This window comes from Jaculus jaculus, chromosome 1, assembly GCF_020740685.1.
Source record: "Jaculus jaculus isolate mJacJac1 chromosome 1, mJacJac1.mat.Y.cur, whole genome shotgun sequence".
Lineage (NCBI taxonomy): Eukaryota > Metazoa > Chordata > Mammalia > Rodentia > Dipodidae > Jaculus > Jaculus jaculus.
This window is the reverse complement of record NC_059102.1, coordinates 136,660,673-136,685,755: the sequence shown is the minus strand read 5'-3', so window position 1 is coordinate 136,685,755 and position 25,083 is coordinate 136,660,673. Positions and strand designations below refer to the sequence as shown.

The 25,083-nt window shown below is 37.3% G+C and overlaps 1 protein-coding gene across 1 annotated transcript; it reads right to left on the bottom strand.

The window, feature by feature from the left end:
* Positions 1-15,232: 15,232 nt before the first annotated feature.
* Positions 15,233-24,631, bottom strand: LOC101599090 (mediator of RNA polymerase II transcription subunit 4-like). Its single transcript, XM_045139214.1, has 3 exons — positions 23,974-24,631; positions 18,005-18,008; positions 15,233-15,243 (listed from the first exon to the last, which is right to left on the bottom strand). The coding sequence occupies exon 1, from the start codon at positions 24,618-24,620 to the stop codon at positions 23,979-23,981; it is 642 nt and encodes a 213-aa protein (XP_044995149.1). The 5' UTR covers positions 24,621-24,631; the 3' UTR covers positions 15,233-15,243; positions 18,005-18,008; positions 23,974-23,978.
* Between the last annotated feature and the right edge of the window lie 452 nt (positions 24,632-25,083).

The following is a 25,083-nucleotide window of genomic DNA, read 5'->3' as shown; positions in this document are numbered from 1 at the left end:
ATGGACACCGGTCCCACTGACAAAGGCCTACTTTCACAGAGAGCATATCTAGATCTCTTGACTCTTGTACACTACCAAGACAAAAGGAACCAGGACACTATCCCTTTGGTCATAATGTCTATACCTCAAAAGGTACTATTTTTTTTAACAGAAGATATGTGTATCTCCTTCTTGCACAACATTAAATTTCTCTCCCCATACTTTGAGACTTAGGGCAACAACACAAAGTGGCAAAAAAAAACCTCACTTGTTTACCTACAAAAAAACATGGAAAAATTAGAATGCCATTCTAAAAGTGGCAGCAAAGCTGTCAGACCTAGGTGAGAATCTGCAACAGCTGTCTGACATGTAAATATGGACAGGTTATACTTCTCAAACAGACGAGATAGAGGTCCATGGGAAAACTCAGGTTAACTCAGGTTAATCCGATTTAAGCAATGCTATTAAACGATAGTAAAACATAAATCAGAATAGTTTTAAGACACTTGTTGGACCACACAGTAACTGATCACTAATACATTTGGCCATGGGGATCAACTGAATTCCATCAGTGTCTCAATGTTTTCTACTTGAAAAGGAAATGTTATTAATAAGATTAGGTTTGGTTTTATTTGAACCATAACATCACAATGAAGATATGTCTAATGGCTATGGGATTCCCCATTAAAACAGACTTACTCACTTAATAGCTGTGTGGGAATTTGGCCATCACTTATATTCTCTCAGTATTTTGAAACTAAAATGTTTGCATTCTCACATAGCATTTTCTCACTTTGTAACTTCCCCCTATTCCCACAGTGATTATGGAAATCTGGAATTTGGGTCTCAGTTATAAGAGATATTTTCTTTTTATTTTTATAAACAAATATTATTTGTTTATGTGAGAGGGGGGCACTGAGACAGATACACACACAGAAAGAAAATGGGCACACAAGGGCTTTTTCTACTGGAAAAAAATCTTTTGTTCTTTTGTTTGGGTGCTAAAGAATCAGGCATGGCCCATCATGTCAGACTTTGCCATTAAGTGCTTTAAGCCACTGAGGTATCTCCCTGGTCCTATTTTTTTTTTCTTGTTTTATATTTTTTCATTTGTTCACTTACCCACTCACTTTCTGACAAACAAAAAGTACTGTAGGTATTATACTATAAATCCATTCTTATTCCAGTCAGGAGAAATATCAGGATGTTCCATTGAATAAGGAGTTCTCAGAGGAAGAAATACAAAAGGCTAACACACACCTAAAAAAATGTCCATCATCCCTAACTATCAGAGAAATGCAAATTAAAACAATTATGAAAAAAGCAAAAAAAAAAAAAAGAAAGAAAGAAAGAAAAAAGGGCTACAGAGATGGCTTAGCAGTTCAGCATTTGACTGAGAAGCCTAAGGACCCTTGTTTGAGGCTCGATTCCACAGGACCCATGTTAGCCAGGTGCACAAGGGAGTTCATGCGTCTGGAGTTCATTTGTAGTGGCTGGAGGCCCTAGCATGCCCATTCTCTCTCTCTCTTTCTCTTTTGCTTTCTTTCTTTCTCTTTCTTTCTCTCTCTCTCTCTCTCTCTCTCTCTCTCTCTCTCTCTCTCTCTCTTCCTCTTTCTCTCTGTCTTTTGCTGTCAAATAAAAAAAAATGTAAGCAAAAAACAATTATAAGATTTCCACCTTACTCCAGGAAGGATGTCAATCATTAAAAAATCAAGCAACAATAAGTGTTGTCAAGGATGTGGGAAAAGAAGAATCCTCATTCACTGTTGATGGAAATTCAAACTTTTATAATGACTATGGAAATCAATATGGACATTCCTGAGAAAGATGAATATAGAACTATGAACAGTCCCAGTTATTCTCTTACTGAACATTTAACCCAAATGTTCCATGTTTCACTACAGAGATATTTGCTCAACCATGCTCATAGCTGCTCAATCTGTAATAGCTAACAAGTAGATTCAACCCAGGTGCCTATTATTGAACAAATGAATAATGAAGTCATGATATATATACACAGTTGAATTCTATTCAGCAGTAAGAAGAAAAATGATACAATAAAATTTATAGAAAAATGGATGGATTTAGAACAGGGCATACTCAAGGAACATATGCAATGACAAAAGAAAAACCCTGCATGTTCTCACTCATCTGCCACTCCTGATATGGATCAGCCTGAGCTGCTGGCATGGCATAGAGGCAACATGAGGACCAGACAATAGGGATGGAAGGTTTTGGAGGGAGGGGAAGGGAATGGTGGAGGAAATAAAAACAAAACTAAACCTCAAATAAACTAGTACCATAGAAACCTTTCTCCTTGAAGACTGGCTAAAAGATATAACCCTCAACAGGAGCATAGGGGAAGCACCTGAAAAAGGAGTGCCCTGGAGAGGGTGGAGGAATCCTAACTGCGAAAACAAAAATGACTTTGACATGTAACTCACAGTACAAGAAATGGGTGCTGCTCACATTGAGCTGTTGATTAGAGAGACCTATGAGGTCTCCAAAACAAGACAGGCTTCTTTCAAAGCACTTGATTACCCACATGTGGTAAAAAGTAAGACCCTATTGCTGAAAAAACCATATGCTGCTGACACAGAACATGGAGAGACCTGGCTGGAATCTGAAGAGAGTTAATCCCCAGAGACTTAGCCTGTCTATTGCTGGAAAGCACTGCATGAGCTAAAAAAGTGGCTAACAATGGTGTGAGCAAGCAGGGGTCTAAGCTACTCAGAAGCAACCAGCCTGACAAGAAGTACACACCAGTGCAATAGTGGGTAACCAATTGCTTTCTGATTGGCTAAGAGATTTGCTCAGTGAAAATGAACCCATATCTAGAACTAGGAACAGGTATGAATGACTCCTATGGAGACAAAGATTATGCTCTCCAGTGTCAAACTCCCACTAGTCTTTGGCTAAAAGAAGGGTTACACCCATCAAAATCTCGCTAAATTAGTAATGCTCATTCAACTTAACCTATGCTTACTTCACTCTCCATTGGATAATCATTTTCTTTTTCAGAATGTAGAAAGACCTGAGGTGATAAGCCACCCCTTGAATCTCAACGAAGGACCAGGTAAAACCATAGAGGAAATGGGGAGATGAACATGCTAATTCCACGGTGAGCCTTGACAATTAATGCCAGAGTGAAGGAGACAGACACTGAGGATACTCAACACATACTAAAGCAGAAATCCAGAGGCTCCTAAGAGCTCATCTCTGACATAGACTTAAAACACACCCACCAAGACTCAGGGAATTTTCTAGAAGAGGGGGCAGAAATATTGAGCCTCAGGTTGGGATTCCACGCCAAGAGGCATCGCCTCCCCCAGTCACTGACTACTACTCCCATAAGGTATAACCCACAACTCCATGGGGAATATCAGCAGCCCCGGTGAGGAGGACTCTGCTGAATGGGAACAGGAGGAGGGAAAAGGTGCTACCAACACATGATGTATCCATACAAAATATGTTGTTAATAAATAAAACATTCAACTAGAAGATCTAGTTAGAAAATGGGTATTTTCTTTTACTCTACATGCTTGTATATATGTGGGGGAATACACATGTATGCTTATGTTCTATGTAATAAACATGAGTGTGTACATGTATTTTGAGTCAAATAATGTGTATGGTATAAATATGAATGTTATCTCCTTCAACTGTGGCAATACTGTGAGTATAGATGTGTTTTAAATGTTTTGGTGTATGTATATACATGTCTATTTATGCCAATAATCGGACAAGTATGCATGCAGAATGTATGTATAAAATTTTGAGATATTTGTTTTGATTGTACAAGCATATGTGTGTGTAAATATCAGAAAATATATCTGATGAAGAACAAATTTAAAATGGTTTAGCTTTTTCCTTTTTCTGATGAAGTACTTCTTTAACTAGGAACTTTTGCCTGGACCTTCCATTAAGATATAAAACACAAGATGAGGTCTTAGTGGCTAAGGTGCTTGCCAGCAAAGCCAAAGGACCCAGGTTCAGTTCCCTATTGCCCACATAAAGGCCAGATGCAAAAGGTGGCACATACATCTAGAGTTAGTTTGCAGTGGTTAGAAGCCCTGGTTTTCCTATTCTCTCTCTCTCTTTCTCTCTCTCAAAAAAATAAACTAAATATTAAAAAAGATGAAAAGCAATGGCCCCAAATTTTCCATACCTCTATGACTCAGTGTTCTATTTATTCATCTCTAAATTGATGCCTGGGCCCTAAGAAAGCTCTCATAAGGCACCAACCATTATTTAAATAAGTGGAACATGCTTGTCAGGACAATGACAACATAATCAACACTATGAAGGAAGATGTAAGGCAGCCAATATTTAGCAAAACTAAGAACTGAGGTTTTATGATGCCTTATAATGGCAATCCAGTCACCGATGTGGGTTTTCATAGTGCTGTTTGACCACTGAAAGGTGCCACATGAATTTGACCAATTAAGGAGGGGGGCATTTCAATGAAGCCATTGCTGACATGGAATGCTGACAGAATTCCCTTTCTAAGCTGGTAAAAGAGCACGGCCTTGGTTAGCAGCCATCACCCACTTGAAATGAATCACTTGCATCCCTTCCACATTGCACTCTTCGGAAGCCTTAATAAGCAATATGTTTTATGTTTTTACATTTAGTTATCACAGATGATAATGGTGCTGCAAAGTTCCCATTGTGTTACCTTGGAGACCCCTGCCTACTCAAAATGCTCAATAGTTATGTTGGGGACATCTCAGCCTCATCAAGAAATTTGAGCCTCAAATCAATCAATAAATAAATAAAAATAAACAGCAACATATTTATATGTGTTGTTTCTTAATCCTCAAAGCAAGCTTTTAAAACACTGGAAACAATTGAGAATCTCCCACTTTACTAATCAGCCTTGCTACAAATGGCATGTAACACCATTTAAAATCAGTTTTCTTTTTAATTTATTTGAGAGCAAGAGAGAGAGAGAGAGAGAGAGAGAGAATGGGCGTGCCAGGGCTTCCAACCAGTGCAACAAACTCCAGATGTGTGCAACCCCTTGTGCATCTGGCCAACGTGGGTCCTGGGGCATAGAGCCTCGAACCGGGGTCCTTAGGCTTCACAGGCAAGCACTTGACCACTAAGCCATCTCTCCAGCCCTAAAATGAGTTTTAATCACAAGGATCTTCTAGGTTGCCATCATACACATACTTTATTTTAGTTCCTCTTTGTAATATGTATAACAAGTCATATTACTATCAAACATGATATTTCAAATATGAGAAAATGAAGGTTCCCAGAAGATAAAAGTCTCACAATGATGTATGATAACAAAATTCAGATCAAACCCAAGTTTATTTTACATACATTTACTCACTCACCAAGTATTTGCTGAGGGCATACTACATTGTGGTAGGACTTACTTGAGCAGATTTGAACATAGTATTAAACAAAGTCAACAAGACACTTTTCTTCAGAGTTGATGTTGGTATAGTGTGCATATCATCATTAACCTTCAGATAAGCAAGTATAATAGTCATGAATAACTGGAGTACATCAAGGGAGAATGGTTATAAGGAATTCGAGAAAAAGTTAGACAACATAGGTGATACATTTAGTAACTTTTGGGTGATGAGGTTGTAGAAGAACAGGAGAAAATAAGAAAAAGGGACTAAAATGACAAATTAATTTTAGGAAAGGATTGTACAAGATAATAGAAGAAAAACAAAGGATTCTGAAATGCCAAGATGCATATTTTTCTACAAATGCCTTAGCCTATTGAAGACAGTGGATAAGTGGAGTTGGTTGTATAGTGTAAAGCCTGGGGGTGGGGGAGGCGAGTTTTAAGGGTTTTTTTTTGTTGTTGTTGTTGTTGTTTTTTAAACAGTTCAGATGAGGCAGATTAAACAACAACAAAAGAAAAACTATACTAGCACTTATGTGTGTCAACAGAGATCTGGAACCTTATAAAGATCCCTTAGGTTTCCTATCATTTTCCTTTCAATAAAGTATTCGTCAAAATAAATGATTGAATGAGAATGGTTATGGAGAATGGAGAGGCCCAAGACCAGAGAAAAGACAGAAAAAATTTAGAAAAGTAGAATATGCACTTGAACCGAAGACCTTGTCCAGTCCACACAGTTAAGTATGAGATTATAATAAAAGTGAGGTCTTTGGTAGTATTCTTCCTTTGAACTTTAATTTCCTCATTTATAAAATGTAGACAATTTTAGGGCTGGAGAGATGGCTTAGTGGTTAAGCGCTTGCCTGTGAAGCCTAAGGACCCCGGTTCGAGGCTCGGTTCCCCAGGACCCACATTAGCCAGATGCACAAGGGGGCGCATGCATCTGGAGTTCGTTTGCAGTGGCTGGAAGCCCTGGCACTCCCTTTTTCAATCTCTCTTTCTCTGTCTCTTTCTCTCTCTCTGTCACTCTCAAATAAATAAATTTTAAAAAATGAACAACAACAAAAAATTTAAATATAGACAATTTTATTCATAGCATAGATTTTTTAAATTAGTTTTGTACTCACTGAATATAGTCAAGTTGGTACCATTGTTAGCCTCCTCCTTGTCCTACCCCTCCACCTGGCCCCTCCTTGTTGGGGTATATGGATCATGCTTTGTAGGGTTAGCCATCAGTTATAGGTAGGAGGAAATTCCTCTGTGTATCATGACCCAACATGTGTCTTTGACATTCTTTCCTCCTCCTCGTTGTCAAAATTTGTTTTATTTATTTATTTATTTATTTATGTATTTATTTATTTATTTGACAGAGTAGAGAAAGAAAGACAGAGAATGGATAGGCCAGGGCCTCTAGCCACTGCAAATGAACTCCAGATGTATGTGCCACCTTGTGGATGTGGCTAATGTGGGTCCTGGGGAATCAAACCTAGGTACTTTGGCTCTGTAGGCAAATGGTAAGCCATCCCTCCAGCCCTCATATAACAGTTTTAAAGTGCAAAGCAATCTTTATGTTGACAGGTACTATTTATAGTAAAGTGGCAAGCTTATGATTTTTTTCTGTGTTCATCAAAAGGTTAATGATATATCTCTAATATTTTATCATGTATATTAGCATAGGTTAAGTCTTGATTTGTTGTCTCTATAATAACATTGTATATAGTATTCTCCTAATTGTATATAGTATTTTCACATTTTGTGGAAAAAAAATCAGGGAATCAGAAAGTTGAAATAACACATTTACAGGAAACTTTGACTTCTGTAGAAACTCAGGGAAACTGATTTATGTTTTATGATCATTTGCCATGGAGCAAGAACAGATATATTGAAATTGGAAGAAAGCAAATTGACACTCAGAAACTTAACATTATTCTCCAGTGTTTCTATGACAATTCAAGTCTAATGACTTTGGTGCATTCTAGAGTTCAAAAGCCTTTGCTTAGAGAACTGTCAGCCACAGAGCTAAAGATAGAGACTTTTGAGGGCATACAAAGGTCCTGTATAGATAGCTAGGAGAAATAAAGAATGGTGCAAAGGGGAATCAACTACAGGTAACACGGGTATTTATCTGAGCCACTGACATAATTGCAGACAAACAGAGGAAGATATTGAGTCTTTCTTTAGAAGAAAAAGAGCAGAGATAATAGATACTTCCTCAAACCCTGAATTTTATGTTTAAGTATGCACAACACATTTTAATTACAATCACTGTTATATCATTCATCACCATGCTGCATTGTAATAAGAGGTAATAGGATGCATTGTCCCTTTCTTACATTAAATGTGTCAAGTACCATAAATAGCACAATTGACATAATTGCTGTAAATCCCAGGGTATATATGTGTGTGGGTGGTAGTGGGGGAAACGTTCACCCAACCATCACTCACAATATTGCAGGATGAATTTACATAATTGGGTCTAAAAATGGTATGTCACCATTAAATGTACTCACAGTTCTTGCTTCTGCTTTTCCACAATCCACAGCCCCCTTTTCAGGGGAGGAGGGGTTGTTGCAGATTTCATTACATTTCTGTGAAGCATCTATTTTATTCAGTGGGCTAGTTGGATACACACACACACACACACACACACACACACACACAGAGGCTGCCAATATTGGAAGGCTGATTAAACTTGTTATAATAAACTTTATTTAATTACCTTTGGGTGAGAAAGAGGGTCAGGAGAATTCACATCTTCCTGACAAATGTGCAAAATGAAATTAAAGATCATCTAAAATATTTGTATTTCAGAGCATGTTTTGACATATTAGAGTAATAAGGCCAAGATCAACTATCTTATAGAGATTTTGACACTGTTTACAGAAAGAAATAAAAAAAAATGGATCATTTGTTAAGCAATATATCTACTTAAAAAAAAATCTATCCCTAATGATCATAGTGTGACATATTAGGAGTAAAAGCCACCCTCTTTCCCCTTCAAAGAAATGTGGTAGAAGAAATCTATAACATTTTCCAGAGAAAGGAGGGTAATAAAAGCCATTTTCAGCTGAAAAGTATGGTACAGTGCTGGAGTTAATCCCGTACTCATAAAGGATATTCCATAAAGTTCACCAAAGAGTCACAGATAAGATACTCATCACTTTCACTCTAGTGCTATATCCTTTATCTAAGATAAAAGAAAAAAGAAAAGAAAAGAAAAGAAAAGAAAAAAAAGAAAAGAAAAGAAAGCTATTGTTGGGCTGGAGAGATAGCCTCGCAATTAATGCACTTGCCTGCAAAGCCAAAGGATCAGGTTCCATTCCCTGGGACCCACATAAGCCACATGCACAAGGTGGTGTGTGTGTCTAGAGTTCATTTGCAGCAGCTAAAGGTCCTGGTGAGCCAATTTTCCCTCTATTTTTCTTCTCTCTCTCAAATATATAAAAATTAAACTAAATTAAAAGTTAAAAAACTATTATTACCTGAAGCATGTTTCCATAATAATTGTTTGAATGCCCTCTTAGGCTAGGCTTTATTCTGAATTCTGTCCTCTGTAAAGGGCCAGCATCTCTCCAGGTTCTACTTTTCAAGTGCAGACATTACTCAGAATCCTTGTGCTCACTTTATTTATCATGAACCATGTAGAATCAATGCTTCTAAATGTTTAAATGAATCTCACCTTTCCATTGCTCAGTATACCTTTGTGCTGTCTCACTGCTCATAGAATAATACCCAAAGTTAGTAGCAGTTTTTAAATGATTTATTTAATCAGATTGCTGTTTAAATAACCAACTTCATTTACTTCATACCTGTCACCTGAAGGGCCCCACCAAGCCTTTTTTACTTCACACATATTCTTGGGCATAAGACCAACAAAGGGGTTCTTCCATGTCAGGAGCACATTTACTGGATGCACAAATAATGTCATGGTAACTTCTCATTCATCCAGAGAATATCAAATATCACTTCCTCTAAGAAATCTCTAATTGAGTATTGTTCAACTCTTGTACTGGGAATTTATAACTTTCAAGCAAGTGTTTTATAACTTGCATTTCCACTAACTTAGCCTTTGCTCCCAATAGAACACATAAAATATTGATATGCTTATCTCACAAACTTAGGGGTTATTCTAGAATCTTCCTTCTTCCTTGTGACCCTGCCCTATTTTATATCCCCTAAGCCATATTTAGAAATTAAACAGACTTTCTTAGTCTACTTTTAAACTATGCATTCTGAATTAGTCTAGTACACCCCTTCTCTATCTTAGCCATTTCAGCTTAAGCAAGTGTTTCTTACAGTGATCTCCACTTTGACTCTTACTGACTTTGATTTTACTCATAGACACTTAAAATCTACTTGTTATAGTCAGGAAGGGTAATTTGACATAATTAATTAATGTTACTCTTTCTGTTGAATATGTTTTAATGGTTTTCTACTGAGCAGTTGGGAGAGCCCGAATTCCTTATAAAATTTCAGATGTATGCCCTGGATCCTGCCCACTCTTGGTGGGTATCTGTGTAGGAAAATGTGTGGGATGGAGTGTTGGAATAGCTATATCTCATTGTCAAGGAATAAATTTTCATCTTCTTATTGAGACGTTTATGTTTAAGTGATTCACTCCCATCTATGGAAGCATTATTCTTTACTTCTGTTCAGTTTCATCCTTTAAAGCATTCATTTTGCAGTTTTTATGCCCTGCCCATGCTCTGTGGATTAGGGGTTTGCTTTTGGCACGAGTGTCCTCATACACTAATGCAGTGATTGACACAGAGATGTTGTGAGTCATTTTTCATGGCCTGAATCAACAACGTGTATTATATGTAATGACAGCTGCTTCTTGAATTATTTTCTCCCCAAGTTTATATTTGTTGTGCAAAGTCAGAGCAGGTATAGCATTGTCTTTACATCTTACCTGATTGATTGAAGTTTTTTATTCTATATTAATGAATCAATTCTATTGATTAGTATACAAACTTCATCTTAGTATTTTAATCTCAACTCTTTCATCATGTAATTTTAATTGAATGACCATTTTATGTGAATGAATATATAAACATAGATAGATTTAAATCCCTGTAAATATCTTAAAGAAAGGAAAGATAATCTTATTGAAGAACATATTAGAGGAGTGTGAAAACTTGATTTGTATTCTGAAAATTCTCTTTGTAGATAAATATTAGTTAAGATGTTCAAATTTGATATCAGCCTCCTAGACTTAATTCCTAGCAATTATATTTGTTGTAATGTTACGTTTAATAGAAGATTCCTTTGAAGAGCTATTATAGAGGAAATAATAGGGTGGAAGATGATAGTGATTTTAAAGGTGTACTTGACAGTTACTATTCTTAAGACTTGATAACAAGTAATACTGTCTACACACTACTGCTCTCATCTTTGAAGGAGACACAGAGATACCTCCTCTCAGAATTAGTATGGCAATACTTTGGTGCTTATGACACATTAGACACAAGAGAAGCTTTCTAGTTAGTACTTCCAATTCCTTATTCTCTCACCCAATGCAGGGATATGGTTTATTTTGTTGTGAACCTTGCTGTTTTCTTCCATTACAACAGTAGACAAGATTTGGCTAGGACTCTGAGTTGCCTTGTGTGCGGCAGCTGTCTTCACTCCATGAAGTCAGAGATCATTTAGTAGTTAATTTTGACCATGCATATAGCAGCAGCAGTCAAAACATAGTCCTTCCACCCTCACACAACTGCAGATGGCCATGGAACCAGCCATCTGTGCCTTGGAGACTGAGTCATCAGAGGAGAGACAGTGGAAGGAAATAATAAACATTAAAATTTTATGACGATAGATGATGATGAAACCTTCCAAAGATATCTTTGTTCCTTCTGAATGTTTGTTCTGTTTTCAATGTTTTAGAAAGAAGGACACCTTGGTGGTTATTTTTACTTAGTTACTAATTCTAGTACAGAACTAACTCCATTCATCCTATATGGAATTTCTAGGACTGGGATTATGTGCTTGACATTGTAGATGAAAGAGATCTTTTGATCAGAGTTCTGTTATCATGAGTTCATATAAAAGTAATGATCACATAAGCAAAAAATTTACAGACCAGCCCACCTTTGATATTTTTTATTAATAAGGTAAGGTAAGTAGGTACCATGATAGCTGTTTGTGGTTTGAATCTCAAATACCCCCCATAAATTCTTGTGTTTGAGCACATGGTTCCCAGCTGGTAGCTCTATTTAGCAAGTTTTGGAACTCTTACTGGAGGAAATGGGTCACTGAAAAGCAGGCTTTGAGGCTGTGTATCCTAAACTCACTTCTTACTTACTCTCTCTTCCAGACTCTGGATGCTGGGTGACTAACTAGGTCGGACTTCTATTCCTGCAACAGTATCTGCCCTGCCATGATAAAATGCACCACCTTGAGACTCTCAGGCTAAATAATCCTTTCCTTCCTTAAAGTGCTTCCTGCAATGCATTTATTTATTCACAGCAGTGGGTGAAGTGATTAATACAGTACCCATTTTAAAGTATAGTAAACTAAGATACAGAGATTATAAATCAAATCAAAGTGACTTAGTCACTTTAGAATGATTTTAATGGTCAAATCCTACTGACCTGTACTAATGGGAAAAACTTACTTTAAGAAAAGAAAGCATCTAGATTGATGAGTCTTTTCAAGAAAGTCCATTCATCTTATTTCATAGGAGGAAAACACAAATTCCTTGCTGGCAGTTTAATGAAAATGGCCTCTTCACAGAGAGGCAAGATGCATGATAATCAGAGTACACATGCTTTTAAAATCAGACTAATAAAGACCTTTTAATCATTACAAAATTATGAGTCTGGAGGAAAAGAGTTTATATTCTTTTTCTAAAAAAAAAAAAAAAAAAAGTTTTCATTTATTTGGGAGAGAGAGAGAGAAATATGCAGAAAGAGAGCCAATAGGCACACCAGAACCTGTAGGCCCTGCAAATGAACTTCAGACAATGTGGCCCCTTTTGCATCTGTCTTTACATGGGTACTGGGATATTAAACTCAGATCCTTAGGCTTTGTAGGCAAGCACCTTAACTGCTGAGCCAACTCTCCTGCCCAAGCTTATATTCTTAATTTGCTCTATGAGTTCTTCCAGATTGCCTCTTTTCAGATAACTATATTTATCATTACCTTTTCTTTTTTATTAGTTATGCATATATTGTGTATACAGTCCTGTTGATAGCATCATTAGCCTCCTCCCTGTCTTCCCCCATCTGCAGGGACCCTCCTTGTTTTGGAATATGGGTCATGCATTGTGAGGTTAGCCATCACTTATAGATAAGAGGCAATGTCTCTGTGCATAATGACCCAAACACTAGTATGTTTTCTATAACATTATGTTCTTGAGTGTATCTGGAGTCATTTGGTCTCGCTGAACACAGAAAACTTATACGCCTCTAAGACATTTCTCAGATAACAACTCCCATGTGTTCTTTAGATGTAATTCATTGTAATTCATTTATGACACTATGCAAATGTTTCTGCCATAGCATTCTATTCCATGATGCTTTAATTATATTAATGTTCCTACATATAAAATATATATTCATTGACTTATCTATCATTATCATCATTGACAGAACCAATAAAACAATACCTATACTATGTATACATGCATCACTAGCTGATTTTCTCAAACTCTCTAACCAGGCATACCATACTCTGATGAGGCCATATTCCATCCTGTTCCTGGTCAATAATAATGGCAATAGCAGGTTTGGTTCCCACACATTACTTTTCAGCTGTCAAAAGCCTATTTAGGTAAAGAATTTCATCTCTACTTCTCAGCATGAAGAAGCTGATTTGGAAATTTGTTAGCAGGAATTCTTATAATTTCCAGGGACTGAAAGGCCATATGTGGTTACTTAGACTAATGGTTTTATTGAGGAAGCCCCCATACTAAAACAAGTTGATATAATTCATATATGGCTTGTTTTCTAAAGGCCTATGACCTGGAACATTTTCACCAGTGTGGTGATACTAAGTTAGCAAATCCTCCAATACACAGGGCCTGATGAAAAGTAACTAAATCATAAGGGCTCTACCCTCATGGTGGATTAATATTGTCATGAGTTTTTAAGACATTTTATTGTATTAGGTTATTTTTTTTCAATAGCTTGATTTTTACACAAGATTGCCTCTTTTTCTTTTGGAATTTCGTACGTAAGATTAGCTTCAATTACATTTCTGTGCAACATTGTAATTCAGCAAGATGGGCCTTCTACCAGGAAATTATTGTAGTACTATTAGGGCCTTCAAGCCAGTACAATATTGAGGCAAAAGTTATTCCCTGTGCAATGTATCTAGCATTAAGCTTATTGTTATCACAATACAAAACCTTCCACACAAGTATGAACCCACAAACCACAGATAAATCTATGTTTCCTAATCAACAAATAGAGGCATCTCATTTACACAAGGAAGTACCCATAAATTCCTTCCTTCCATTACTTTGCTCAATAAATCTTATTTATTCTCTGGAATTACAGAGGAGCTTCCCTAATATTTTGTCCTTGGTAGCTAGAATTCAATATTCCAGGGAACTTCTGATTTCAAACACAAATCCAGAGGATCCTCTATACTTGTCTAGTTAATCTTGTCTATTCTTCTGCATCATAGCCTTATGAGCACGCTCAGTGTTCTATAGTCTGCTATCACTGCGTTCTACCACCTAGCTATTCATGGTCTGTGGGTCTTGTGTTGTTCAAGATGCCATCTATGGACAACCAACCAATTGTGACCCAGCCAGTTCTCTAATATTCCTACATTAAGTATACTTTACCCCTTACTTCTTGCACTTTTGACATTAATTTAAAACCTTGATGAATTTTGTCTCTTTTTCTTTCTCTATGCCTACTATAATCTTTCTGATTTCAGAGAACATAACTTAATGCTAATTTATGTAATAGGATTTTAGGAAGAGGCTGATGCTTAATATTGTTACAGTTAACAAAAATTAACATAACAAATACCCATAGAATATTTATTGTGAATAAGCTGCTGTTGTAAACTAGGTAAATTTCTTTATTTATGTTACATGGTATGGATGAATTGCTTATAGAAGCATAAGAATCTTAATAGTATTTATTTTTTGTTATTATATCTCTAATCTGTTCTTACATCCTCACTTCCATACTATGACTTATGATTTAGTGAGATCAAATTATTGTCTCAAGAACTTAGGTTCTTGAAGTTTTCAAAAACTGAGTATTTAGTGTCTTTTATCTGAAATATTTTATGTTTTTTGAAGGTTAACATTACCTCTACTAAACTCTCCCAAATAATACTATTGATCTTTTCTCTAATAAGGTTCAATTATCACTGTCTTGCATCACAGGGGGTTGTCATTAAAGTATATTTGTGTGTATGTAAGCCAACCTCTTTTTATTTGAAATATAGTGGGTATGAAAAAGAGTGTTTATTTTCTTGCCATGTATGAAAAATTGGGCAAGAAAACAGCAACCACCTGCAGATCCATCTAAAATGTTCTCAACTATCTCATAACTGAAAAATGTCATTCTGAAGGGCATAGTCATGTGAGGCAGCAACTACAGATGACCTAAATGTATCCAATACATATTACTCTTCTAGTTACTGCTGAACATTCTCTAATTCTTTTTGATAGTTTCATGCTGTCCAACACCTTGAGTATCACAGTAGCTGATTTGTTACTGAAACACTATGGTAGGGCTTTATTTTCTTTTTTATTGGAGGGGGGCACTCCTTTCCTTTGGGGAAGAAATGCTCCTGAAATGGAATCTATAAAATTTGATACAATCAAAATATCCTCTAGATGGAAATCATTTCTTTTTAAAAACAAGTCACAGGTGCTTTATTTCTAATATCAACCTGTCATCAAGGCATTCTTCCCCAGTGTGTTTATGCTTATAACGCTAAAGAAAAATAGACCCCTCAATCTGTTTCTTCAATAAGCTCACCTCACAACTAAAGACAGACACTTCCTTAGGTTAAAGGGTAGAACATAATATTCCAAGACAGTATAAATAAGAAACCAGCAGGTGTTGCTATACTAATAGTGAATAAAGTAGACTTCAAACCAAAAGTAATCAAAAAAGACAAAGAAGGCCATTTTTATTTAACAAGTTTATGATCCAACAAGAGGCTAACACAATCATCAATCCTTATGCATGAAACATAGGTGCACCACAGTTAATAAAACAAAAACCTACTTGACAAGAAAATAGAAATAAACACAAATACCATCATAGTCATGGACTTTGAAAAGCTCCACACAGAAAGAAATAATCAAAACCATAGCAGAAATTAATGAATTGGAAACTAAGAAAACAATTAAGAAAACTGATGAAACAAAAAGCTGGTTCTTTGCAAAAATAAACAAAAACTCCCTGGCCAATTTGATTTAGCAAAAAGGAGAGAGAGAGAGAGAAAGAGAGAGAGAGAGAGAGAAAGAGAGAGAGAGAGAGAGAGAGAGAGAGAGCTCAAATTAACAAAATTAGAAATAAAAAGGGAAAGATCATAACAGACATAAGTGAAATTGGAAGATTTGTCAGGACTTATTTCCAAAACCTTTACTCCACAAATTTTGATAATCTAGAGGAAATTGATAAATTCCTGGATACATACCACCTACCAAAGATAAATTCAGTGCAGATTAATCTCCTAAACAAACCTATCACATACATTGAGATTGAAAAGATAATCAAAATCTTTCCACAAAAGAAGAGTCTGGGACCAGATCCCAGCTGAATTCAATCAAACCTTCATGGAAGAACTGAACCCAATTTTGCCCAAACTGTGCCACATAATTGGAGAATAGGGAAAGTTCCCTAATATCCTTTTATGAAGGTAGGGTCACCCTAATACCAAAACCAAACAGAGACAAAACAAAAAAAAATAAAAATAAAAACAAAAAATTATAAGCCTATATCCCTGATGACTTTAGAAACATAGATCCTGAACAAAATCCTCACAAACTGAATTCAGCAACACATCAAGAGAGTCATATCCCTTGATTAAGTAAAGTTTATCACAAGAATCCAGGGTTTGTTCAACATACAGAAAGCTGTCAATGTAATACACCACATAAAAAAGCTTGAGCACAAAAACTACATGATTATTTCAATAGATGCAGAAAAGGCCTTCTACAAAATAAAACACCACTTCATGATCAAAATGTCACAGAAAATAATCATGGGTAGTTTATATCTCAACATAATAAAAGCTATATATAAAGCACCTGAAACCCAAATAATTTTTTATCACTTTTTAATTTTTTTTTAATTTTTATTAGCATTTTCCATGATTATAAAAAAAATCCCGTGTTAGTTCCCTCCCCCCACCACACTTTCTCCTTTGAAATTCCATTCTCCATCATATTACCTCCCCTTAACAATCATGGTACTTACATATATATAATATCAACCTATTCAGTACCCTCCTCGCTTCCTTTCTCTTACCTTTATGTCTCCTTTTTAACTTACTGGCCTCTGCCACTAAGTATTTTCATTCTCACGCATAAACCCAGTCATCTGTAGCTAGGATCCACATATGAGAGAAAACATGTGGTATTTGGCTTTCTGGGCCTGGGTTACCTCATGTAGTATAATCCTTTCCAGGTGCATCCATTCTTCTGCAAATTTCATAACTTCATTTTTCTTTACCGCTGAGTAGAACTCCATTGTATAAATGTGCCACATCTTCATTATCCACTCATCAGTTGAGGGACTTCTAGGCTGGTCCCATTTCCCAGCTATTATAAATTGAGCAGCAATAAACATGGTTGAGCACATACTTCTAAGGAAATGAGATGAGTCCTTAGGATATATGCCTAGGAGTGCTATATCTGGGTCATATGGTAGATGAATCTTTAGCTGTTTTAGGAACCTCTACACTGATTTCCACAATGGCTGGATCAGATTGCATTCCCACCAGCAGTGTAGAAGGGTTCCTCTTTTTCCACATCCCCACCAACAATCTGACAGGAGTGAGATGGAATCTCAATGTAGTTTTAATCTGCATTTCCCTAATGATTAGTGATGTAGAACATTTTTTTAGATGCTTATATGCCATTCATATTTCTTCCTATGAGAATGCTCTATTTAGCTCCATAGTCCATTTTTGATTGGCTTGTTTGATTCCTTATTATTTAATTTTTTGAGTTCTTTGTATATCCTAGATATTAATCCTCTATCAGATGTATAGCTGGTGAAGATTTTTTCCCATTCTGTAGGTTGCCTCTTTGCTTTTTTCACTATGTCCTTTGCAGTGCAAAATCTTTGTAATTTCATGAGGTCCCAGTGATTAATCTATGGTTTTATTGCCTGAGCAATTGGGGTTGTATTCAGAAAGTCTTTGCCAAGACCAATATGTTGGAGGGTTTCCCCTACTTTTTCATCTAGCAGTTTCAGAGTTTCAGGTCTGATGTTAAGGTCTTTAATGCATTTGGACTTAATTCTTGTGCATGGCGAGTGAGAAGAATCTAATTTCATCCTTCTGCAGATATATATCCAGTTTTCCCAACACCATTTGCTGAAGAGGCTGTCTTTTCTCCAATGAGAATTTTGGGCATTTTTATCAAATATCAGGTGGGTATAGCTACTTGGGCTTACATCTGGGTCCTCCATTCAGTTCCAGTGATCTACAAGTCTGTTTTTGTGCCAGTACCATGCTGTTTTTGTTACTATGGCTCTGTAGTATAGGTTAAAATCAGGTATGGTGATACCACCAGCCTTATTTTTGTTGCTCAGTATTATTTTAGATATTCGAGGTTTTTTGTGATTCCAAATGAATTTTTGAATTGTTTTTTTCTATTTCCATGAAGAAAGCCTTTGGAATTTTGATAGGGATTGCATTAAATGTGTAGATTGCTTTTGGTAAGGTTGCCATTTTCATAATAATGATTCTTCCAATCAAGGAACAGGGGATATTTCTCCAATTTCTAGTGTCCCCTGCAATTTCTTGCTTGAGTGTTTTAAAGTTCACATTGTAGAGATACTTTACTTCCTTGGTTAGGTTTATTCCAAGGTACTTTATTTATTTCTTTATTTCTTGATGCAATTGTGAATGGGAGTGATTCTCTGATTTCATCCTCTGTGTGTTTGTTGTTAGCATATATGAAGGCTACTGATTTCTGTGTATTTACTTTGTATTCTGCTACATTGCTGTAGGTTTTGATCAGCTCTAACAGTTTGCTAGTAGAGTTTTTAGGGTCCTTTATGTATAGAATCATGTCATCTGAAAATAATGATAACTTGATTTCTTCCTTTCCAATTTGTATCTCTTTTATGTGTGTCTCTTGCCTTATTGCTGCGGCTAAGACTTCCAAAACTATATTAAATAAAAGTGGAAACAGTGGACATCCTTGTCTTGTTCCTGATTTTAGTGGAGAAGCTTCCAGTTTTTCCCCATCTAGTAGTATGTTGGCTGTATGCTTTTGATAAATAGCTTTTATTATATTGAGATATGTTCCTTCTATTCCCAGTCTCTGTAGGACTTTTATCATGAAGGGATGTTGGATTTTGTCAAATGCTCTCTCTGCATCCAATGAGATGATCATGTGATTTTTGTCCTTCAACCCACTTATATAATGTATTACATTTATAGATTTGCATATATTGAACCATCCCTGCATCTCTGGTATAAAGGATACTTGGTCAGGGTGAATGATCTTTTTGATATACCCTTGTATTTTGTTTGACAATATTTTGTTGGGAATTTTTGCATCTATGTTCATGAGGGAGATTGGTCTGTAATTTTCTTTTTTTGATCTATCTTTGCCTGGTTTTGGTATCGGGATGATGCTGGCCTCATAGAAGGAGTTTGGTCGAATTCCTTCTTTTTCTATTTCCTGGAAAAGCATAAGAAGCAATTGTGTAAGCTCTTCCTTAATGGTCTGGTAAAATTCAGCAGTGAATCCATCTGGGGGCCTGGGCTTTTTTTAGTTGGGAGATTATTGATAACTGTTTGGATCTCCATGTTTGTTATAGGTTTATTTAAGTGATTAATCTCATTTTGATTAAATTTAGGTAGGTCATATAAGTCAAGGAGAGCATCCATTTCATTCAGATTTTCATATTTTGTGGGGTATATGCTTTTATACTATGTCCCTATGATTTTTTGAATTTCTCTGGAATCTGTTGTGATGTTACCTTTTTCATCTCTGATTTTATTAATTTGTGTCTCTTCTCTCTTTCTTTTGGTCAGATTAGCTAAGGGTTTATCAATGTTGTTTATCCTTTCAAAGAACCAACTCTTTGTTTCATTAATTCTTTGAATTTTTTTTTGTTGTTGTTGTTGTTTCTATTTCATTAATTTCTGCGCTAATCTTTATTATTTCTTCCTGCCTACTGAGTTTTGGTTTGCCTTGGTCTTCTTTTTCCAAGGCTTTAAGGTGAAGCATTAGGTTGTTTACTTGTGACCTTTCTAATTTCTTAATATAGGCACTTAAGGCTATACATTTGCCTCTTAGAACTGCCTTCATTGTGTTCCAGATTTTGATATTTTGTGTTCTCATTATTGTTTGACTCTATAAATTTTTTGGTTTCCTTCTTGATTTCTTCATTGACCCATTCATCATTTAGTAGTGTATTGTTTAGTTTCCATGATTTTGTGTATGCTCTATAGCCTTTCTTGCTACTGATTTGTAGTTTAATTCCATTGTGGTCAGAGAGAATGCAAGGAATTATTTCAATTTTCCTGAATTTGTTAAGATTTGCTTTGTGTCCTAATATATGGTCTATTTTAGAGAATGTTCCATGTGCTGCTGAAAAGAATGTATAATCTGCAGCCTTTGGATGAAATGTCCTGTATATATCTGTTAGGTCCATTCCTTCTATGACCTCATGTAGTCCAGATGACTTTCTGCTTATTTTTTCCTGGGATGACCTGTCAATTGATGAGAGTGGTGTGTTAAAGTCACCTACTACCACTGTGTTTGGTGTTATCTGTGACCTTCGTTCTAATAGTGTTTGACTGTTGAATTTGGGAGCCCCCATGTTAGGTGCATATATGTTTAGGATTCTAATGTCCTCCTGTTGGAGTGTGCCCTTAATCAATATAAAGTGACCTTCTTTATCTTTATTGACTAACATTGGACTAAAGTCTACCTTGTCAAATATTAGGATAGCAACCCCTGCTTGTTTTCTAGGCCCATTTGCTTGAAACACCGTCTTCCAACCTTTCACCCTAAGGTAATGTCTATCCTTTGTAGAAAGGTGAGTTTCTTGGAGACAACAAATTGTAGGATCCTGCTTTTTAACCTAGTCTGCAAATCTATGTCTTTTTGTTGGGGCATTGAGGCCATTGATATTAAGAGATATTATTGAAAGGTATGTATTTATGTTTGCCTTTTTTTTTTTGTGGTTCTGGTTCTACCTGTGCTCTCTTGTGTTAACTAGTATTTTTCTAGGTTCCTTATATGTATGCTTTTCCTTTTCTTCAGCATGGGTGATTCTATCAAGTATTTTCTGTAGAGCTGGTTTTGTCTTCAAATACTCCTTTAACCTGCTATTGTCATGGAATGTCCTTATTTCTCTGTCTATTTGAATGGATAACTTTTCAGGATAAAGTAACCTTGGTTGACAGTTGTTATCTTTCAGTACTTGGAATATATCACTCCAAGCCCTTCTGGCTTTAAAAGTTTGTGTTGAATATTCTGCTGTAATCCTGATGGGCTTGCTTTTGTAGGTAACTTGATTTTTCTCTCTAACTACTCTCAGTATTTTTTCCTTGGTTTGTGTGTTTGGTAGTTTGATTATAATATGATGAGGAGAGGTTCTTTCCAGGTTTTGTGTGCCTGGGGTTCTAAAGGCTTCCTGTATATGCATTGGCACATCTTTCCCAATTTGGGGGAAATTTTCTTCTATGATTTTTTTGAAGACATCTACTATGCCTTTGGAGTGGAATTCTCCTTCTACTATTCCCTGAGTTCTTATATTTGATCTTTTCATAGTGTCCCGAATATCTTGAAATTCCCACTCATACTTTTCTATAAGTTTGTCTTTCTTTTTGTTGGATTGTATTGTATCTGCCACCTGGTCTACTAGCTTACATATTCTGTCCTCTCCTTCATCCATTCTACTGGTGAGATTTTCTACAGAGTTTTTTATTTCATTAACTGTGTTCTTCATTGCTAGTAATTCTGACTGGTTTTCCTTTATTATTTCTATTTCCTTATTTATGTCTTGTATTGCCTTCTTTATTTCATGAAATTGGTGTCCTGCATCTTTTTTGATTCCTTTGATTTCCTCTTTAACTTCCTCTTTGACTCCTTTGATTTGTTCTCTGGCTTCTTTGAACATATTTACAATCATTCTTTTGAAATCTTTCTCAGGCATTTCCTCTAACTCATTCTCACTGGAGGTCATTTCTGATGCATTAATACTTTTAGGTGTATTTATATCGTCTTGCTTTTTAGTGTTTCTTGTGTTATAATGTATATATTTTTGCATCTTGGATTAAGTTAATGCTTGGATTTTCTAACTAACTGGGTATTCTTAGCTGTATCAGTTGATTTGATGTTATATATTTTCAGGGTAGGAGCTTAAGTTGTTAGGTGTGGCTCTTAAGACTCACAGAGGGGCTGGAGAGATGGCTTAGCAGTTAAGCGCTTGCCTGTGAAGCCTAAGGACCCTGGTTCGAGGCTCCATTCCCCAGGACCCACGTTAGCCAGATGCACAAGTGGGCGCATGCATCTGGAGTTCGTTTGCAGTGGCTGGAGGTCCTGGTGCACCCATTCTCTCTCTCTCTCTCTCTCTCTCTCTGCCTTTCTCTCTCCATCTGTCGCTCTCAAATAAATAAATAAAAAATAAACAAACAAATAAAAAAAAAAAGACTCACAGAGTATCTACAAAGGTGCTCCTAGGGGTTGAGTTTCCTTTCTATGGGATTATTCAAGTAGGCTGAGTGGAATAAAATACAGGTAGATTCTAAAAGTTAACTAAACACTGTACCCATTCAATCAAAAACAGTCCCAAGTATGTATGCCAGAGTAGTTATTACAACCAGATCCTCTATCAACATAGAGGTTAAGATTTCTGGTCTATTGAGGGATCCAAGTCAGCTTGTGACCAAGTGAGACCCTTCCCTGGTGCAATCTCAGTTACCGTGGATGATTTTGGTCTCAGTAAAGTTGCTGCCTGGTTGTCGGGCTGCTGTTCTGATTTATGGAGCTGGGCAATGGCTTTTCCTCTGGGGCAAACCGAGCCTGGCAACTGTGGCCATGCAGATCAGCACCCCCGCTGTTGGAACTGTTGCTGCTAAAGCTGCCTCTGATGGGTCTGTCAGCATCTGAAGCTGCTGCTGCTGGGTCCACCGCTGCTGCTGCCTCTGCTGCTGCTGCTGGTGCTGTAGCTGCCACTTCTGGAGCCACTGCTGCTGCTGAAGCTGCTGCTGCTAGGTCTGCCGCTGCTGCCGCTCCTGGGTCTGCTGCTCTTGGGGCCTCTGTTACCAGTGCCGGAGCTGCTGGGTCCTGCTGTCCGCCCAAGTTGGCGTGGCCGGGTCCCGAGACTACTGCTCTGTTCGCTGGAGCTGGGCTCAGGTGGTGGGGGAGTGGAGGGAGTCACAGCTGCTCCAGATCTCTCACTCTTCCACGTGTTCTTCTACTTCTACCTTGTGGTCTTCTCCTCCATTGCTCACTGCCATTCTCCCTTCACGTTTCCTGAGTTGCAGAGAGCTCCTGTGTGAGTGGAAGCTCCCGCCCCTGGCTTTTCCTGCAGCTGGAGCCAAGTCTGGCGGCTTTCTGGTGCGCCACCACCACCACCGCAGTTGCCAGAGCTGCCGGGGCCACTTTTGCCAGCCTGTGCATGCTCTGGAGGCTCTGGATCTCTTCTACTTCTCTGCTGCTGCTTCAATTTCCTATACACCTCACTTTTTAGTAAAAGTGCGTATTTTGCTGGGGTTTTTTTTGGTCTTTCCCCCCCCCCCAGTCTGCTTTGGCATGGTACCTTCACTGCCATCTTAACTGGAAGTCCCCAAATAATTTTTTTTTTATAACTCAAACAAAAGGAAGTGTACAAAAATTACAGTAACTGCAAACAGTATAAATAGTACAAGTTTTCTGCTGCTGCAACAGAATCCAAGAGACTAAGCTTTACACTGTTTTTACTTTGAAATATTGCATTAAAAAATCCACTGCCTTTTTGTTTTGAGACAAAGAAAAGTGTTAGTATGAAATTATGTAGCCCAAGCTGGTCACAAACTATAATGACTGCTTCCTGCCTCAGCCAACTAGGTACTGGGATTATAGTTGTGACCATCCTTTTCTAAGAAACACTTTTTCTAAGTAATTCCTGGAAGCCTGCCTTAATGACACGTACATTGGTCATATCCATGCAATCTTACTACCAAACTAGCGTGTACAAATCCCACAACTGACAAGGCAGAGCAGCACCAAGCTACTTTCTGAATCACCTTTTCTTCAATGGTAAAATTTGACAAGGACCCAAATATTTCCTTAGTGGGCTAGAAATAAAACCATATTTTCTGGCTATAAAAGAAAAACCCTCTTTCATTTTTAGTAGGCTGCACAATTCCACCATATTGATATTTCAGGGTTACTCCCCGACAGTGCAGGTTCTAGTTCCGGACAACTGTTTAACACACTCTATAGTATCTGCTTCTGTGTGCCGTCACACCTGGTTTAATCAGAGTCACTACTACTGCTTGAAGAGTCTGTTGACATAACCTCAACATCATCTTCATTTTCTTTATTATGTCCAGGAGGTTCCAATAAGAAGTCATTGCTGTGATTTGGTGGTAACATATTCACTGACATGTCATTTGACTGCCATGGATACTGTGGGGCAAGGACATCTGGCAGTCTACCTGCTGCAAGCGCATCCCCTGGAAGATGGACATTTACACCAATTGTGGAAGGATTATTCATCTGACCCAGTAATCCACTTCTCATCTCTAAATCTGTCGGATATGGTCTCCGTGGGTCTCCTGGAACCCAGGTCAATGGGGCACACACAGCATTGCTTGCACTAATCCTATGTGCATATTTAATTAGTTCTTCAGAAGAGATAGCACCTTTTCTTGCTTTCTCTATTGACTTGAGTTTCTCCTTTGCTTGGTAAACAGCTGTTGCTTGGTTTTCTTCTTCAGGCTGTAACAACTTTTGGTTTCTTGAAATTGTCAACATTTCAATAAGTTCCCTGGACAAGACCTCCAGGTCTCCCAGCGCAGACAACAGCCGCTCTCGCATGCTGTTTCCTCCAGCCACAGCAGTGCCGCCTCCCAGCCGCTCCTTCTCCTTCTCCCCACTGGAAGGAGCCGCCATGACCCCACGGCTCAGCTACTCTGCATGCGCACTGCACACTGCCCCCAAATAATTTTTAACAGGGAAAGACTCAAAGAATTCCCATTGAGATCTAGAGCAAGACAGTGGTGTCCACTCTCACCTCTGCTCTTCAATGTGGTATTAGAAATCCTAGCAAAAGCAATAACGCAGGAGAAAGAAATAAAAGAGCTACAAATTGGAAAGGAAGAAGTCAAGTCAGCCCTCTAGAGGCATAACCACACCTGGTCTAAAGTTGTAGTAAAAGGTCATAGTAATGAAAACATCATGGTACTGGCATAAAAAATAGGATTATAGATCAATTAAACAGAATAGAAGATCCAAACTGTATGCCAAGTAACTACCCCTACCTCCCTACCTGATCTTCGACATAGGCCCTAATAATGTAGACTGGAGAAAAGACAGCATCTTCAACAAATGATGATGGACAAACTGGATAACCCTA